We start from the raw sequence: 17,739 nt of genomic DNA on the forward strand, positions 1-17,739 counted from the left end.
ATTAATAGTTTGATAAATAATTATTAAACTCTATTATTTTTTAATTAGTTATTTCACAAAACAATCACATATACAAAAATATATTTCCTGAATCTCGCAAGTCTATACTATATAAATTCATCGAATGAATTATGATCCATGTTGCTCCACGAATTGTTTAAGGAGACTTTTATCTAGGGGTATAGTTAGATGTTCGGTACCATCAAATGTACGTTTAGTTCGTACTAATTTGTGATCTACAAACTCAGTTAACTGCGCTCTTAATGCTAAATCGGAACTGACCAGAAACTGTTCGCGCGCTGCTCGATATAGATCCTTGAACGGCATCCCTAATTAGTATATATTATTAGATAATTGCCACATTTGTTATTATGATAAAATAAAATATATGCATGATCGATGATTACCTGTGAAGTTACTGCTGCTATTGTTCAATTGATATTTGACAAGAATTAAATAAATCGCTCGAGCATTCGAGGTGAGGGAAAGGAAGACATTTTGAAGGGAAGATAAAGCAAGTTCACCACTTTGTTGAACCAATAGGGAATTTTCATATGCAGTTTCAGCTTGATATGGCAAAAACGTTGTCGCATCCCACCAGTAGAAATTAAACTTTGCTCGTTTAATATGATCCCAAACTGAAATAATAAATCTGTGATATAAACAAGGTGAATCAATTCGAATTCAGCATAAGAATAAATAAATACTTACGTAGCGGTGCATTGATATGATCGACAGATGCTATGATTTTAATATTGGGAATGGCTGCTAGACTAGCAAGAACGTTTTGAGCTTTACTTGAACGTAGCATTATACCATCAATATTATGAATTATTAAATAGAGCCGATCCTCGGGATTATTGCTCAAGATCTTTTCAATAAGTTCTAAACAGTCATTAAAGTTTGTTGGACAATCTAAATCTAATATATCCACTATTATGTTATCGAGTATCTGAAATAGAATTTACAAGTTATATCTTTAAGACTATATTTTTTTAATTAATAATACAATAATATTATTGATGTATATTTCACTTACATCCTTTATTGATAAACTGGGAAAAAATCCATTTATAACCAATGTTGGATGATCGGCTATGATTTCATTGTGAAAATCATTAATTAAATTTCTTTTTGATCCTAGACCATGGATTAACAGACTGTAACCTTCTCTACAATTTAATGCAAGTTTTAGAATTTATCTTTTCATCTTTATTAATAATCAAATTTTATATTATATTAAAAAACTAAAAATTAAGCAATTAAAAGACGATATTATTTAATACTTACTCCATTATAAATTGCCACATAGAAAAAAATGATTTATAGTTTTCTGTTAATGAACAAATACGTTTCTTGTGTATTGTAGAAATATGACTTTGGTTTTTTAATAATTCATCTAATGTTTCTTCAGTAAGACGAGCATTTCGAAGCCTGCCTAATGTATGATCAGACGTAAGTGCCTTTTCTGATTGAGATTCAAAATATTCATCAGTCTTGATATGCTTTAAAAGTTTAAAAATATATACAATTAGACATTATATTAATAATATATGTAAATATATAATGCCAATTATATAATAAATGTTATTATATGTAAATATATAATATGCTAATTATATAATAAATGTTATTATATGTATAACATGCTATATATAGACACACACAAAATTCATAAACTTTGCACACATGCGCAATACTTATTAAAATAAGCTAAAAGTTTTATCAAATATGTGTCCAAAAATTAATTGTTTCCAAATTGTAAAATAAATGCTCTTAACGATCGATATCTGGATCATAGCAAATGTATAAAGTAAAAGCTATCTCTGTATTTGTAGATAAATAATTTTTAGAATAATACAATACAAGAGTTTCTTACTTGCATATAAAAATACATACTTAAAGTAATTATTTTTAAACTAATTACTAATAGAGGAGACATGACAGAGGAATAACTTATAAAAACAATTTTTTTGTGGAATCATATGTTTTGCTGATGTTTCTTTCATTTTGATAAACTTCAATAATGAAGAACATGTCAAAATATAAATTTAAATTTGTTCAACGTATTAAACAACTTCTATAATGAAAGAAAGCATTTTTATCTTATAAATTGAAAACAATTAATTTCGGTAACGCATGATTTTTTTATTTAATTACATTTACCATAGCTTTTGTGTTTATTGATAAGTATTATTTAATTATATATAAAAAGAGTCATGTACATAATTAATATTATATATAGTTAATTAATCTCAACTTACATAATCCTTGTAAGCAATAGATTTACGTCCTCTTCTTGTTCTTCTAGGTGTATTTTGTACTTCACGTTTTGGTAAAGATTTCTGTAGTCGTAAACATTGTTTACCTCTCCTTCTAATATTGTTTTCTTCCTCACTTTCATCAGAGTTTTCACTATCTTTGCTTCTATCCGATATCTCATCAGATTCAGAACTAATTTCTATATCTGTAGGTATATATTCACTATCCTCTGATATACTTTCATCACCACTTGAATTTACACCAGGCAAACATCGTTTTCGAGAGATTACTAAATACCCCCCCACAAAAAAAAAAAAAAATTAAAAAAGATATCAAAAGATAAACATTTTTTAATACTTTATATCAGAATCTGTTCAAAAAAATATAATACTTTTTATTTTAATATTCTCAGGATCAGATTTCAAATTTTTATTTTTTGAATTTGTTTTAACAATCCTTTCAAGAACAATTTTTAAAGTTGGAAGTGTTTTGAAACTTTTTGGAGTCTCAGGTGTACGGCATTGATTGGCTTTAAGCATCATGCTATTTTTTTTAGTTGGCGTTTGAAATGTGTATAATTTTCGTCCACTTACATCCTTTTCAGAAAACAGTTCTAAGAGAGAAAAGGGGAGAGATATATTAAAGGATATAATATTAAATGAAAGTAAATTATATGAATAAATAATGATACACAAAATATAATAAAAGTTTATAAAGATCTTTATCAATTACCAAGTGGTTTTTGTACATCTTCTTTGATATCTTCAAGCTGCTTTTCTACTTCAGTTTCCAATGTATCAATCGGTGCTATAAAATATAAACATACTATGTAGGCTATGATACGTATCATATTCATATACAATATAATTTCAAAAAATATATATAAATATATATATTAAAGAATATTAAACAAATTATAAAATGTGTCTATATCAAATTGTACAATACTGCATAGATATTACCAGAAATATAATAAATTATATTAATGTAATCTTACGAGAGTTCTCGCGTGTTTCCTCGAAGCTATCCTCCGTATATTTTATAATAGCTTTTATTCGCGTAGATCTTCTCAAATTTTTGGGAGACGTCATATTTCACACATGCACTGAATTTTCGTAGGTTACAATTGAAATTCTTTACGTTGTGTTTAATTATTAGAGAATCAAATATACAGCACGAAAAAGAGTTCCTCCATTACTCTCACATATCTGACTGATATTCTGTTACAATTCCGTTGTTTGGCGCCATTTATGAGTTTTCTGGGCCGGATCGCCGGATTCACAACCTTGGTAGAAAAACAGAAAGCAGAAAAGCAAAGAAGCCAATCAGAACTCGCGCTGAAAATAAGCAGTACATTCTGCTTTTCTAGCACGAGTTCTGATTGGCTTCTGCTTTTCTGCCAAGCTGTGACATTTGTGCGACAAAAACTTAATCGAATGTACCGATTGGCTATCGAATAGAGAATTTCTAGGGTTTCAAAAGTTTCTTGCGATAGCAGCCAATCAATATGTTATATGACAAATGTGACGGCGCTATAATCAAAAAAGTACACGTATCACTTTCATAATTATATAAACAATCTTAATCTATCAGTGGTCTAGTTTCACTGAAATGAGCCGGATTTTGCATTTTGGCTCTCAAGAAATTCATTATTAACAGGGTTGGGAAGTAACGCGTTACTTGTAACGCCGTTACCGTTACAGTTACTTTTTTTCGGTAACTGTAACGGTAATGGCGTTACAAATTTTATTTGTAACGGAAAAAGTAACTTCGTTACATTTTTCGGTAACGAGTAACGAATTTAACAGTTACTTTTATCGTTACTTTTTTCAAATTTTTTGATTTATTTAACATATTATTCTTGCTATTGTGCGTGATAAAATTTTTATCTTAACCGTAAAGCCGTAAGCAAATCGACCAATTAGCATTCTTATTATGTTGTAAAAATGCTTGAATGTGATTGATCAACTTATGGCTCTTGCAGGCCAGTGCGATGACGCGACGCGCGATATCCAATGAGAGCTTTATCTTTTCGGAAAAGCAGAGCTCTCATTTACTACCAGTTCTAAGTACCTTGCAAAGAAAATTAGAAAATCTCAATAAATCTGACCTTATAGATTGCCATTCATTAGTTGAAGCTATTCAGCAAGGTTTAAATAAAAGGTAACTTATTAATTTGATTAATACATATGTTATTTAATTTTAAATAAGGATTTAATTGAAAAATATTATTTTATTTTAAACTATTGATTCAAAAGTATTAATTTCAATAAAACAAACAATGTCGCTTAATTTACTATATTTGATTTTAGATTTCTTACAATATTTGAAACAAAAGAATTAATAATAGCAGCATGTTTACATCCAAAATTTAAGTTAAACTGGTTAACCGGAGAAAAAAGAAAACGTGCTGAAAATTACTTGGAGGATTTATTGGGAATCCGATCAACTGAAAATTCTTCAAAAGCTGGAAAATCTGACGATCACGATGATTTTTTCATTTTTGAGCAAAAAACGGTGCAAAATGAATCTGAACAAGAAGAATTGCAACGGTTTTTAAAATCAAATAATTGTAATATAGTTAAACGACTATCCAAAACTTAAAAAACTTTTTATTAAATATAATACAGCTCTACTAAGCAGTGCATCTGTAGAAAGAATGTTTAGCATCGGTGGCTCTGTATTAACACCACAAAGAGGGCATTTAAATGATGATACTATGGAGCAACAAATTTTATTAAAAATTAATAAAGAATTTCGATAAAATTTAATCATTTATTTTGTAATAAACCTTGAATGAAATCTTGCTTACAATTTTTTAAAAGTTTTTCTTATGCAAAATAAATTATTAGTTTGTATTGTAAAAAAGTAACGGAAATTGTAACGACTCGTTACTTTTTAGTAACTGTAACGGTAACAAGTTACTTTTTAAAATTGGTAACGAGTAACGGTAACGAGTTACTTTTTAGAAAAAATAACGGTAACGGTAACGAGTTACTTTTATAAAGTAACTTTCCCAACCCTGATTATTAATATAATACAGCTCGTGGCCAACTGCACCTAATCCGCCATGAGCGGATACCAGAGCTGTATCTGTTTATTAACTTACGAAATATTATTTTAACTCTTTTTTCCTAAAAATCGCTCTGTAGCGCCAATCTTACGATCCTGTCGTAATCTTACGATTACGAATATTGCTATTAGAATATGATATTCTTTGTATTTTGATCGTAATACGAAAAAAAACCTATCCGTAATTCACGGCTTCCCGCGAGAGGTCTCTACTGTTTCGTCTGCCGAACCTTAAGGCTCCCGCACAATCGAAAATATAAGAAACAGGGAATAGAGAACAGAAAATAACCGAAGCAATCGGAAAAAATGCGCGCGCAACACTTGTGCGCGTACTCCCTCCAATGCGGTTGTTTCCTCTTCTCTATTCCCTGTTCCTTATATTTTCGGTTGTGCGGGAGCCTTTATCGTCGCGTTGCTTATCGGTTGCTATAGTGATTCTGCAAGATGGCGGAAACTTGGTGCTGCGCAGAACTTGACGAAAATTCGAGGAGGAGATAGCACACTTTGTTATTTACACCATGACAGATTCTATTAATGAAGATTCGGTAACACAATTAAATACACAATTGAATAAGTCTATGGTTTTAATGGAAGACGCTGTAGATACTCCGCCTCAAAACCATAAACGTAAATCTATCACAATTAATACAAAAGCGCAACCACGTAGTGTAACTAATAGTCCTGCGGTTAAATCCCGTAAGAGTATCTTGAAAAAATCTGATAAAACGTTCAATGAGGATTTAGCAAACAATGGTGTTGAGATGAATGGTAGCGTTGAAGAATTAGGCAACGCAACATCTCAGAGATTATCGTCATTTGCCTCGGTTTCATCAAGACCACGTACTGTAAGACAATCATTAATTATATTCTTGAAAAATTAACGATATAATTATTTAATTATATAGAAATTATCTTTCCATATCTATTTTTTAGCTTGAAGAAATAATTCAGAAAGAGACACTAGAAGAAGAAAATATATCCTGCACGTTTAATCTGGAGGATATATCGGACAGTGAAGACATTTGGATCATGGATCTTCCCAGATCAGTAAGTTATTAATAAATAATTTAATGCAACATTATAGAAATTTTCTTAATGCTTTAAAATTTCAAGGATACAATCTTATTTTTACATAGATAGATACCCAAGAACTTTGCGGTCAAACGATAGCCTTCGAAGATAAATCAAAATTTAAAATTAAAGACGAACGATATTGTATAGTTGCGCAAAATACAAACTACAATGTTACATGTGTTTTTAATACCAAGAGGACTTCACACTTGTATAAGACTGGTAACTTACTTCATTCAATAGGAATCAAACAAAACGGAGAAAAAATGCATGCTTTTCTCTTTGTACACATCATATTATGTATTAATTTTTTAATATTTCCTACGTAGTAAATATCAAGCCAGCAGGTTCATTATCTGTAAGGAGGAAATTATCTGGAGCACGGGAAGTAAAACCAGTATCTATAGAGAACTCTGGTGTACAGTTCCCTAATGATTTAAAAACAAGACATCCATTGTTTGGTGTTATTCGCGAACGTAAGAGAAGATCGAGGAATCGTATCTAAAACAAACTAGGAATATAATGAAACATCAATGAAATTAATCAGACCAGATTTTTATATATAATTGTATTAAAGAAATGAGGGATACTTGGTATAAGACTTTATGTAAAACAAATTATCTGCAAGAATTTTTATCTTTTCGCTATAACGGTTACAAATATTTGTATAAATATATATTTTTATGAATGCATTTGTGCAGATGCAAATCATACGACGAAGACATTCAGTCCATTAAAATAAAACATCAAATGTATAAAATATTCTATATTTGAGTAAGATATAGACTATGTATTTATACACGGTGAGCTATTTAAATCAGATAATAACATTAAATTCCAATTTTTTTTTAAAACCTTATATTACCGCCAAATATCTTTTCGAAAGACTTTATCACATCAATCCTTAATAAAGAAAACTTAACGCTTTTTATATCCAATACATATACGATAAATCTTAATATCATTTAAAATATTTCGATTTCCAAATTGCCCTAAATATTGTATAATCGTGATAGAAATATTAATTTAACCTTCTACTATATTATACGGACTATCATACTCGTTATACTTCGAAAGATTAAAATCGATGCAAATTTTCAGGATATATCTATATTTTTCAATCGTGGAAAGAGGTTATTTAACAGCTGCGAGCGGCGCAGACTCGTTAAAAGTTTCCGGATATTAGGGCAGATACAAATCCCGAGCAAAGACCCTATTCATCTTTCGCATCTGAGAAACAAGGTACGAAATAACAGATAGATAAAACAATTGATCCTACAACAATAATGTTTATTTATCTTTAAATGTCAAATATAATACACATCTAAATATATTAGCCGGGTTATTAATGGTTCGTCTCCTAGTCACATCTTATCTTAAATTATTTATTTTAAGTCACACTCCGCGACGCCTAGTGACAAATCGCGGAATAGCGGTGCATACATCCGCTCGTGCGCAATCGCGAGCGCGCATCCAACCACATAAATCCCGGGACAGTAGAATACTGTAGAAAAATTTCCCAGTAAAGAGAGAGAATTGTTAGTCGTGAGGCGAGTAAGTAAATAGAGGATCGTGCGGATATATAAGTATATATATGTGTATACGCGCGTGTGTGTATATATATATATATATATATATACGCATATGTATTCGATACTGTTTGAAAGCGATGCGCGTGCGAGTTTGGTGAAAACTATCGTCGTCGAAAATTTTTCTCGCCGATTCCGAAGAATCGTGAGAGCGTTTTGTTAGGAGCTGTCTCGCGATTAAGGATTGAGGTTAACGCGTGCAGGGTAATATGATCAAGTTTCGAGCTACTTGGAACAACCCCTCTGGCGGATGGATCGTAGAATCTCGAGTGACGTTCGCAGCAGCTAACAGCCGTCGTTCTCACCGTCGTCGTCGTCGTCGTCATCGTCATCGTCGTCATCATCGTCGTTCGTGTCGATTGCGCTAAAAGTGTGCTTATTGCGTTTACATAAATGGAAAGCTGAATCGGTCCCGTCGGCGTCGCGTCGCGTCGCGTCGCGTCGTGTCGTCGCGTATATATCAGATTCGCACGATCCGTCCCTCGGAGTGTCGAGAGGGATCACAGAGACAGATGCATACGGGAGAGAGAAATCGGCGCAACAAAGATTGAGACGAAAAGTCTCTCGTTCTCAAATGTAATAGAAAGAGACGACGCAATCGGCGGTAGCGGTACACGGTAGCAATCCGTCTTTGTCGCTCTCGCCGCGTCGACACCGTTCGCGATCTCCCCACCACCTACTACTCCACTATCCCTCCCTATCATCCTCCTTCTATCTGTCCCTCTCAGCCACCCGCTCGCTCTCTCTCTCTCTCTCTCTCTCTCTCTCTCTCTCTCTCTCTCTCTCTCGCTCTCTCTTTATCTCATCCCGTCCCTCTCGCCAATCATTGTATCCCTCTTTCCTCTCTTCCCCCCTTTTCTTTGAGAATCGCGTCGCGAGAGACTGTCGTCCTTGCGTACTCGCGTATACGCTCGCGACCGAGAAGGCACCGAGAGAGGCGGAATTTACGTGTCATGCCCCACCACCACGCCGACCATCCGCGGCAGATTTTCGCGTAGGTCTCTCTGTTATGGCGTAGCCAGTGAACCGTCTCACTCGCACCCATTTGACGTTTCTCCGCTAGGCCTTTCGCAGACGCCACCAACAGCTGTTTCGTCCGATCGTCGCCCTCTTGGTTCGCGTTTCGTGTACGAGACAGAGAGAGAGAGAGAGAAAAGGAGGAGAGGGAGACGGAGAGACGCGCGCGAGAAAGAAAGAAAGAGAGAGAGAGAGAGAGAGAGAGAGAGAGACAGTGACCCTTTCCCTGTAATACTGTATGTGCAAGGAAATTTTTTTTTCCCCATTGTCGTCGACGACCTCAACACGTACGGAACGGAGAACGAATTCTTGTCATCTCGGGCGAGGACGAGTCATCGTTGTCGTGCGTTAGGGCGTCGTGCGAGATTTACATCTTGTGTGTAATTGTGCGAGAATTCCGGTATGTCTCCTTTGTTTGCTACATCTCTCGCTGTTCCTTCTCTTTTTTCTCATTCTCTCTCTCTCTTTCTCTCTATATTTCTTGCATTCTCTTTTCCTCTCTCTTTCTTTCTCTCTCTCCAATCTGACAGCTCCTGTCAAAACGGAACCCGTGGTCATGACCTGTCATCGCCCTCTTATCGTCGTTTCGATTGCGCGCTTTTTATATATTATTTCTCTTCCTTTCCCTCGCTCGAGCGTATATCTGTTTTGAATCAAATGCGAAAAGCGCGATTGACGGAATACAACTCTTAAACAGAGACTTCGGGTTTCAATTTAAAATGACTCGCTTCGCTATCTTTCGTTCGTCTATCTTTTGCGTCGTCAGAAAAAAAGTACCGTACTCGTGTCCACGTTTACGCTTACGTCGCCCCCCACGACCGATAGCAACAGTTCGCGTAGAATGTTTAGATCGTCGCGCGATTCGTCGTCATGCAAGAATCGAAACGTCACTCGTTGAATATTTTGCGACGGAATAAAAAAACCCGCCATCCGTCGCAATTATCTCAATATGTGTGGCCGGCGACCTAAATACAGTTCGATAGTTGACAACTTGCGAGTGCAACGCTCTGTTTCAGATCGGAAAGAGGTAGCAGTGTATAAAAGGACGTTGCAAGCACTGTCAATTACTTAAAACCAGGGAAGGGAAGTGACGATTTTGCGTGTAAGTAAAATTTGCATATCTAGATTCGTGATATAAAAAATTTGACAAATGTATAATCGTATAGTGATCGATGGATGACAATAAAAGTTATAACTTTCAATGTAATTAAATATCAACATATTTATTTATATTTCTCTTTTTGACCTTACGATTATTATCTTCTAGAGACTTTTGGCACTTAGCTAAATATTCGTGATTTGTGTCTATCTTGTGACATTTACAAGACCGCCAACAAAAATGTCAGTATTGAATCAAACTGGAGAGGATGCAGTGGAATGCCCTTTATGTATGGAACCTTTGGAGGTGGACGATCTGAATTTCTTCCCCTGCACCTGTGGGTATCAAATATGCCGTTTTTGTTGGCACAGAATTCGTACCGACGAGAATGGTTTGTGTCCCGCGTGTCGGAAGGCCTATTCTGAAAATCCGGCTGATTTTAAACCCCTTACTAAGGAAGAAATAGCAAGGTATTTTGAAATAATTTAATTATTTATATCAATATTATATATATTATATTTTAATTGAAAAGCACGATTTTATTCTAAAACTATTTCTCCCACTCCGTTTTTTTTGTAGATTGAAAGCTGAGAAGAGATTAAAGGATCAACAACGGAAGCAGAAAGTTACAGAAAATCGGAAACATCTAGCAAATGTGAGAGTAGTACAAAAAAATTTAGTTTTTGTAGTAGGATTACCAATGCGACTAGCAGATGCAGATGTGAGTATATTCTTGATTAATTAATTCCATACAACTAGTATTGATAACGCGTATAGACCTCTGTAAACGTCATCTTTTAAGAAAAAAGATTACGATCTATAATACTTTGCATGCTTTAGGTTTTAAAGAAACACGAATATTTTGGGAAATTTGGGAAGATACACAAAGTCGTAATTAACCAGAGTACTTCCTATGCAGGGTCTCAAGGCCCCAGTGCTTCGGCTTATGTTACTTATCAAGTGAGTTTTTTTACTATTTTTTTCTTTTTTCTTTTTTTTTAAGTGGTATTTAAATTCCAACTTTCATCTCAGCTTTTATGGATACTTGTAATATAATTTTACAATTATATTTATGTACATAATGATAATTTTTGTACATTATTTAGCGTCAAGAAGATGCGCTACGTGCTATAGAGGCTGTGAATAACATTGTTGTGGATGGACGGACGATAAAAACATCATTGGGAACGACAAAGTACTGTTCGCATTTTATGCGTAACCAAGCCTGTCCGAAGCCAGAATGCATGTACCTGCACGATCTTGGGGACCAGGAGGCATCGTTTACGAAGGAAGAGATGCATCAAGGAAAACATCAAGAGTATGAACGCAAGCTTGTGCAATCGTTACATGCACATGTATCTTCGGTGCAACGGTACAATGTTTATCTTGGCATAACAAAATGATATAGTTTCTTGGAACTATTTGCATACATGAGATTTTCATTTCAGTTTTTTAATTCACAATAATCTATTCACAGGAAACCAACACCGTCACCACCTGTAACAAGCAGTATTGTTAGGGAAAGCGGAACTGTAAATTCACAAACTAAAGAGGCGTGGCCTTCGTTGCAGCCGGGACAAACAAATAGTGAGTTTTTCTAAATAATCTACAAAAATCACGAAATGAATTTTTGTAAGTATAAATACTGTTAAAAAAAAAGGATAAGGTAATCGGATCATGGATAGAATTTTGTAAGAATTTTAAATATTATATATATTAATATTCTGTTTTTAGGCACACAAACCAATTGTAAAGAAATATCATCTGTGCAAACAGCTTCGCAACATAACAATGTAACGAGTGGAAGCGGAACGGTAGTTCAACAAAGTCATATATCCTCTGGAGTGTCTGCACATCAACAGAACAACAATAATAAGGGTGAAAATGGCGTGGGTGTACGGCGGGGTAAAAGTAACAGCGAGAGTAAGGCACAGGCAGCTCGAAACAAACATAAAAATAGTCAAAATAAGGAAAAACACGGTAGTCGTACGACGTCGCGGTCCGAATCGAATTCAATCAACACACAGAGTAGTTCACAGTCACAAATCACCGGGCAGAAAGATGTTAGAAACTTTTCCGCTGATACGAACAGTGAAATATTACAAAAATTAGGTAACAAGTGTAAATTGGAACAACAGCAACAACAGCCACAGTCGCAACAAATTAGCAAAACATCAAAATTAGTTCAATCACAATCCCATGAGATTAAAGTAAATGGTACGTTACAAAATGGGGAACGTCGGCATTCGGATAGTGAAACGGATCATCAGCGCGAAGGTAGCACGCCAGCAAGTACAATTTCAAGCACAGAAGATTCGAATGTAAATCACCAAGCCGAACATTTAACTGAATCGAGTGAGGAAAACAATGGTGCTGTTCTTTTGGGTGAGTTCCTTATGTTGCTGATTATCGCGATTATTTCTATATATATCATTTTTATGGAAAAACATAAAATTGTTTAAATGAGATATTAAAAAGAATATTATGAACGAATTTTATTAATATAGCTTACGATTATAAGGAATGTTACATTATATACTTGGCGATATATAAAACTATTTTTGGATTAATTACGAAATATTTTAATATAAAATATGAAAGAATTATCTTTGACCAAGTTATATTGTTAGATGAATATATAACTATATTTTTAACAGTGCATATTACATTAACAAATATATATACATAAAGTATTATATGTACTTTCCATCAAAATTTATTCTAATCTTTAATAGAGTTTGGAAGTATCTATTATGTGATATTACTTTATTAGGAAAGAATTTTATATTTCTCTTATAGGAAAAAATGTGATGTATTTTTTATTTTCTCTTTCTCTCTCTCTTTTTTACTTTTCAATTTATTCGAGATTTAAAAATCAGAGACAATTATGTTAATGACATACTAATGTATCCAATGATTCAAATTATGTCGTGATAATATAATATCAATAATAATATCTTTATTATGTTACGAGTAATTACGAGTAATTTAGTAGAGACTTAGTAGAGATTAAATATATATCGTGTTGTTGGACTGCAACAAATAATAACAAACAATTTTAAACAATGTACAGTATGTCAAAATATTTTATGATTATATTCACAAATACTGTAGAATAATATTAAACAGTTATTGATTTATGCCAAAATAAAGAGAATTCTTGAAAAACAGTGGTAGCCGTTTTTTTGTGTTTTTTATGTGTATACTTAATTTTATTCCTTTTAAGTTACGATGAGACATAATGCTAGTATGGATATTAGTTGTTTAATCAATTCAATGATTGACGTATATTATATTTTTCTAAATTATTTGGGTACACTGTTTTCATCTTGTGATATACTTTCATCTCTGGATATTTTTATTATTATAAGAAATGTATAACTTGATAGGATATGTATTTCAATGTGCTAGTTGTATATCTTTTGTTGAAAGAAATAATTTGAATAGCTGTTTATTCTGGCATTATAAGAGTATAGAAATGATTTTGATTACGCGTCGTGTAGTGTAGAGATTTTTGCGCATCATCTGTAGGTTCGTCTCCAGCTAGCACAAATTCATCACAAGGTGCCAATCAACCACCACCACCAGGATTACACAACGGATCTCAAATGCAACTCAACCATCGGTCAATCTTTCAGCCGGACAATAATAGTTTCTTCAGTTCAAACACCTTTCAGAAAATATCAACTACCACTTCAATGCCAGCTAATTCTCTCACAGGTATGTATACTAATGCAAGTTATTTTTTGTTATATAAAATGTACTTTGCTATTAAATACAGTTGTAATTATTATAATTTTTTGATGTTTGAATAGACAAAAATGTTAAAAGGGACAATGTTTTATTTTCAAGAAAAACATTATTGAGAAGTAGGGAATTTTAGAATTAATCTAGTCAATCTTATCCTGCACATATTTATACAATATTGTAATTGGCGAGAGAATTATCAATGAATTTTATTTGATGTGTAGCAAACACAAATCTGGATTGGACGAGTACGGGAGTGGCTTCGATACCCGACTCTTTACCCACAGTTCATTCTAGCGAAGATTGGCAAGCAGCTTTCGGCTTTCAGACCGAATCAACTCGAACAAATCATCTTATATCAAAATCCAGCTCATCTGAATCGCCGAATGTAACATTCAGTTCCGAGAGTTTTGTTGACGAAGATGTTTACATAAATGCACCGTACACTACTACTCTCACAGAGTCATCATCAGATACCTTCACGCCTACTTTACTTGTAAATTCACCCGCGTCTAAATTTATGGCAGACTTTCAACAGAATTCATTGCAACAAAGGCTTAATATGCAAGTGAGTAAGATGATGATAAAATTTTCGAATTATATGTCTAAAAAATAACAGATGTCTTTTATATATATAAAATTTTTTAGCAAAGAGAAATATGATTCAGCAGATTATTAATATTATATGTACAATTTCTAAGGTGCAACAGAATCAAGAAAATTGTGAATACATAAAACAGAATGGCCATGCTACACTGGAGGAAGTTCGAAATCATCGTGATGCAGGGTCAGACGTGAAAGCGGACGATGATTTAGGTTTCGATCCTTTCCACGAGACGCAGAAGGCATTAGCTGAACTTATGGAAAATGAAATGCAGATACAACAACAGAGGATATATCAACAACAGCAACAACAAAGAGAACGAGAGGAGCAAACTAGGGTGCAGCATCAACAAACTCTCGCGAGCCTTGGCCAGCAACATTTTCCACAAGTAAATATCTTGTTTAATATATTCTTATGTGTTTTGAAAATTACATGTGGATAGAGGCTTCTCATTTTCTAATAGTATTGTTAATAAAAATACATTATCTGGTAACATTTGGTCAATTATTTTAGAAGAATGTCTGATACACTATTAGTATTAATTTAGTATTTTGCATAATATCCATACAAATATTAAGTAAAATTTATGGAAACAAATATTCTTTTAGGTTGCACACATAGCACACTTGCAGCAACAAGCCCAGCACTTGCAAAATCTTCAAGTGCTTCAATCGCATTCCCTTCTGTCTCGTCTTCCACAAAATCTACTACAAAGCGGCGCGCAGAGCCCTGCACAAGGCACCGTGACAGCTAACAGTTTAGGACAACGTAGTCGGCTTCCGCCACCGGGTTTCCTTGGTTCCACGCCAAATCACATGAATTCATTTGGTCTTGGTATACCACGTCCAGCACCAACGAATAGCGCCCTCTCTGGTTAGTGTTTCTCCAATTTTTCCAGGCATCAGGAATCATAGTGCACAGTGCGTGAAGTTTACATACGTATACGATAATTTATCGTAACCATAAACAAAAATAAGTTGTCGATCTATCCGTGAATTTTCATGATATAATTTTGCGAAAATTTATACACGAATTTATTTGGGTAAAGTGAGTCACGACAAGTGCCAATTATATCTACAGATTAAGATTGATAGAGTATCACTATCCATATGATTTATGGGTTATGTTTGCAGGTGCGCAACCACCCCAACAGAATGCATATCTTCCCAATGGAACCCCACTTCTCAACACACAAAGTAATAATTTTTATATCTTTTAATATTTCAAGTATTTCAAAAATATTTTTCGTATATCGTATTCTTAATACACGATCGATTTATGACAGATATTGGCAAGTGCACAAGTGATGCGGTCTATACTCTGAAAGATTGGTGTGAAATTAACAATCAGCAGCAACAGCAGCAATTTCACCATCAAACTTTGCACCAGAAGGGATGGAATAATTTCGGACCTATCGCAGACTGGACTTCGATCGATCCGGCTATAGTTACCTCGTCTAGACCTCTTCCATTCCAAACTACCAGCACATGGCAGTTTCCTCATATTCATCCTTCTCACACTGTAGCTCATAATACGCAACAGGTACAGAATTTTGTGTGTTTAAATATATCTTGGCAATTCGAATTTATTATCTATCGTAATTGCGAATATTGAGAGTGTGCTAATAATTACAAATATAAAAAAAAATTTTGCGTCCCACACGCAGGAACAGAATGCATCTGCTCAGCATTGGGCGATGCAACCACCTCCTGGTTTTGCTGCACCTACGACCACGGGACAGTTGAATAATTCACAGCCGAGCGCGACCGCACAACCACACACTAAACTCATCTCTGCAGGGTCAGAAATCGAAAGTAAGTTGATCGCGATCAAGCTTCGTGCAAACTAAAAGAAAGTTCCTTTATAATAGCGCCGTAGTGCGAGATATATAGAGCGTCTATATTGCAGACCTATAAGTCTTGAGGCGAATGACTCGAAGCGTCGTAATATTTCCGGACGTGGCAAGATCAAATCCAGCAAATAAAAGAAAAAAAAGCGACAGTCGATAATGTACGTTTTCCTAACACTCTTCTATATCTCAACGTTTTATTTTAAATCATTTATTTGTGCGAGTATTCACTCGAATAAAATATCAGAATAATATGAGTTAATGCGTACTCCCACAATGTAAGCAAAGATTATATGTCAATATACATTTCTTTCACGATATCATCATTATTATCTGAGTTAAAGGAATAATTTATTATATTTCAAAGTTTCTGACTTTATATTCATTATAAGAAAATTTCATGTAGGATCTGAGGAATTAAATGAATGAATGACGATTAAGAAATTAAGGAATGATCACAATATTTTGCAATTACATATTTCCTTTTTCTGAATTTTCATTATCGAAATATTTACTTTGCAACATATTAAAATAGAAAAACGATATATTCTATGTTTACAAAGATTGAGAAAAAAATAATTAAAAAAAATACAAATATAATGAAATTTTTATTATTTAATTTGGTATCTGTCATAGTTAAAAAAATATGTTTTAAACTAAAAACTTTATTGTTTTATATTTAAAAGCTCTCTAGTGTTGTAATAAAAAAAATGATTATATTTATGTCACTATCTAATACAATGGAGTTTTTCTATTTTAAGATGATTGAAGAAACCGCACGCCGCATATGTGCGTTTTGTTGATTTTGAGATTATTCCTTAATCTGTGTTCCATTATTCTCATAAGGCAAGGCACATATGTAGAATGAAAATATTCTGTTTGTTCATTTTCTCATTCTAACGTGGTTATGTGATACATGTGAGAAGAATAAAATAGCAGCGGAAGAGAATCCCAATTAAGAAGAAAAGGACTGATATGGAAAAAAAATTTTTTAAATAGAAAACAATTAACTCTAGTATACGATATTATACATATATGTTATACTATACATATTTTTGGCTATTTTATAATATTGATTCAATCTATCATATTAAAATATGATTGATATATGCTTGTCCAATGGTTTTAAAAAACCAGAATCTTTTTATGATATAATGATTAATGTCATGTTGCAGTAAAAACACAAGCATGCAATTTTATTATCTTTGCACGTAACTTTTCCACGAGTATGTCACACGTTGGGGCCTTTCTTTCTTTCTTTCTTTTTTTTTTTTTTAGCGGACTCGCTATTAAAAAAAAGAAAAGATCTGTTAAAACTTAGTTTTATAATTATTTTAATGGGATATTTTCATTTATATCGTGAATCTTGAATCGATTAAATACCCAGGTCATACAGATTATATAAGAAAAAAACTATTCTATCCTAACT

At 33.5% G+C, this 17,739-nt stretch overlaps 3 protein-coding genes across 13 annotated transcripts; 2 read left to right on the plus strand and 1 right to left on the minus strand.

Moving 5' to 3' along the window:
* Positions 1-34: 34 nt before the first annotated feature.
* Orc2 (origin recognition complex subunit 2) lies at positions 35-3,555 on the minus strand. The gene is made up of 9 exons (XM_070293113.1): positions 3,260-3,555; positions 2,995-3,069; positions 2,654-2,875; positions 2,265-2,551; positions 1,291-1,505; positions 1,040-1,172; positions 712-952; positions 408-638; positions 35-329 (listed from the first exon to the last, which is right to left on the minus strand). Exons 1-9 carry the CDS (start codon positions 3,351-3,353, stop codon positions 130-132), a joined length of 1,698 nt encoding a protein of 565 aa, XP_070149214.1. The 5' UTR covers positions 3,354-3,555; the 3' UTR covers positions 35-129.
* Positions 3,556-5,613: 2,058 nt separating this feature from the next.
* LOC138931890 (uncharacterized) lies at positions 5,614-7,088 on the plus strand. Its single transcript, XM_070293135.1, has 4 exons — positions 5,614-6,179; positions 6,268-6,381; positions 6,471-6,627; positions 6,735-7,088. The coding sequence occupies exons 1-4, from the start codon at positions 5,853-5,855 to the stop codon at positions 6,908-6,910; spliced, it is 774 nt and encodes a 257-aa protein (XP_070149236.1). The 5' UTR covers positions 5,614-5,852; the 3' UTR covers positions 6,911-7,088.
* Positions 7,089-7,542: 454 nt separating this feature from the next.
* On the plus strand, positions 7,543-16,872 carry Cnot4 (CCR4-NOT transcription complex subunit 4). Of its 11 annotated transcripts, none has more exons than XM_070293132.1 (15): positions 7,543-7,647; positions 10,028-10,113; positions 10,279-10,580; positions 10,690-10,831; positions 10,951-11,070; positions 11,217-11,482; positions 11,588-11,697; positions 11,845-12,495; positions 13,642-13,830; positions 14,082-14,425; positions 14,559-14,849; positions 15,070-15,334; positions 15,595-15,657; positions 15,747-16,003; positions 16,128-16,325. In XM_070293132.1, exons 3-15 carry the CDS (start codon positions 10,351-10,353, stop codon positions 16,308-16,310), a joined length of 3,111 nt encoding a protein of 1,036 aa, XP_070149233.1. In that variant the 5' UTR covers positions 7,543-7,647; positions 10,028-10,113; positions 10,279-10,350; the 3' UTR covers positions 16,311-16,325. The 11 variants fall into 11 exon arrangements, with proteins under 11 accessions (XP_070149233.1, XP_070149230.1, XP_070149229.1 ...); XM_070293129.1 differs by lacking the exon at positions 7,543-7,647 and adding an exon at positions 7,869-7,959; XM_070293128.1 differs by lacking the exon at positions 7,543-7,647 and adding an exon at positions 8,076-8,198.
* Positions 16,873-17,739: the final 867 nt, after the last annotated feature.

The sequence above is a fragment of the Polyergus mexicanus genome, unplaced genomic scaffold (assembly GCF_030449975.1).
Source record: "Polyergus mexicanus isolate NDT 795.1 unplaced genomic scaffold, iyPolMexi1.0 SCAF_3, whole genome shotgun sequence".
NCBI classification, from domain to species: domain Eukaryota; kingdom Metazoa; phylum Arthropoda; class Insecta; order Hymenoptera; family Formicidae; genus Polyergus; species Polyergus mexicanus.

Excerpts from the sequence above, each read along its gene's own strand:
- Orc2 (XM_070293113.1), bottom strand. The coding sequence starts at position 3,353 with ATGACGTCTCCCAAAAATTTGAGAAGATCTACGCGAATAAAAGCTATT. Across the intron at positions 3,070-3,259 it reads GGAAACACGCGAGAACTCTC|CACCGATTGATACATTGGAA; the intron begins GTAAGATTACAT and ends TATATTTTATAG. Across the intron at positions 639-711 it reads TCATATCAATGCACCGCTAC|TTTGGGATCATATTAAACGA; the intron begins GTAAGTATTTAT and ends TTATTATTTCAG.
- LOC138931890 (XM_070293135.1), top strand. The coding sequence starts at position 5,853 with ATGACAGATTCTATTAATGAAGATTCGGTAACACAATTAAATACACAA. Across the intron at positions 6,180-6,267 it reads TTTCATCAAGACCACGTACT|CTTGAAGAAATAATTCAGAA; the intron begins GTAAGACAATCA and ends TCTATTTTTTAG. Across the intron at positions 6,382-6,470 it reads TCATGGATCTTCCCAGATCA|ATAGATACCCAAGAACTTTG; the intron begins GTAAGTTATTAA and ends ATTTTTACATAG.
- Cnot4 (XM_070293132.1), top strand. The coding sequence starts at position 10,351 with ATGTCAGTATTGAATCAAACTGGAGAGGATGCAGTGGAATGCCCTTTA. Across the intron at positions 13,831-14,081 it reads GCCAGCTAATTCTCTCACAG|CAAACACAAATCTGGATTGG; the intron begins GTATGTATACTA and ends TTTGATGTGTAG. Across the intron at positions 14,850-15,069 it reads GCCAGCAACATTTTCCACAA|GTTGCACACATAGCACACTT; the intron begins GTAAATATCTTG and ends ATATTCTTTTAG.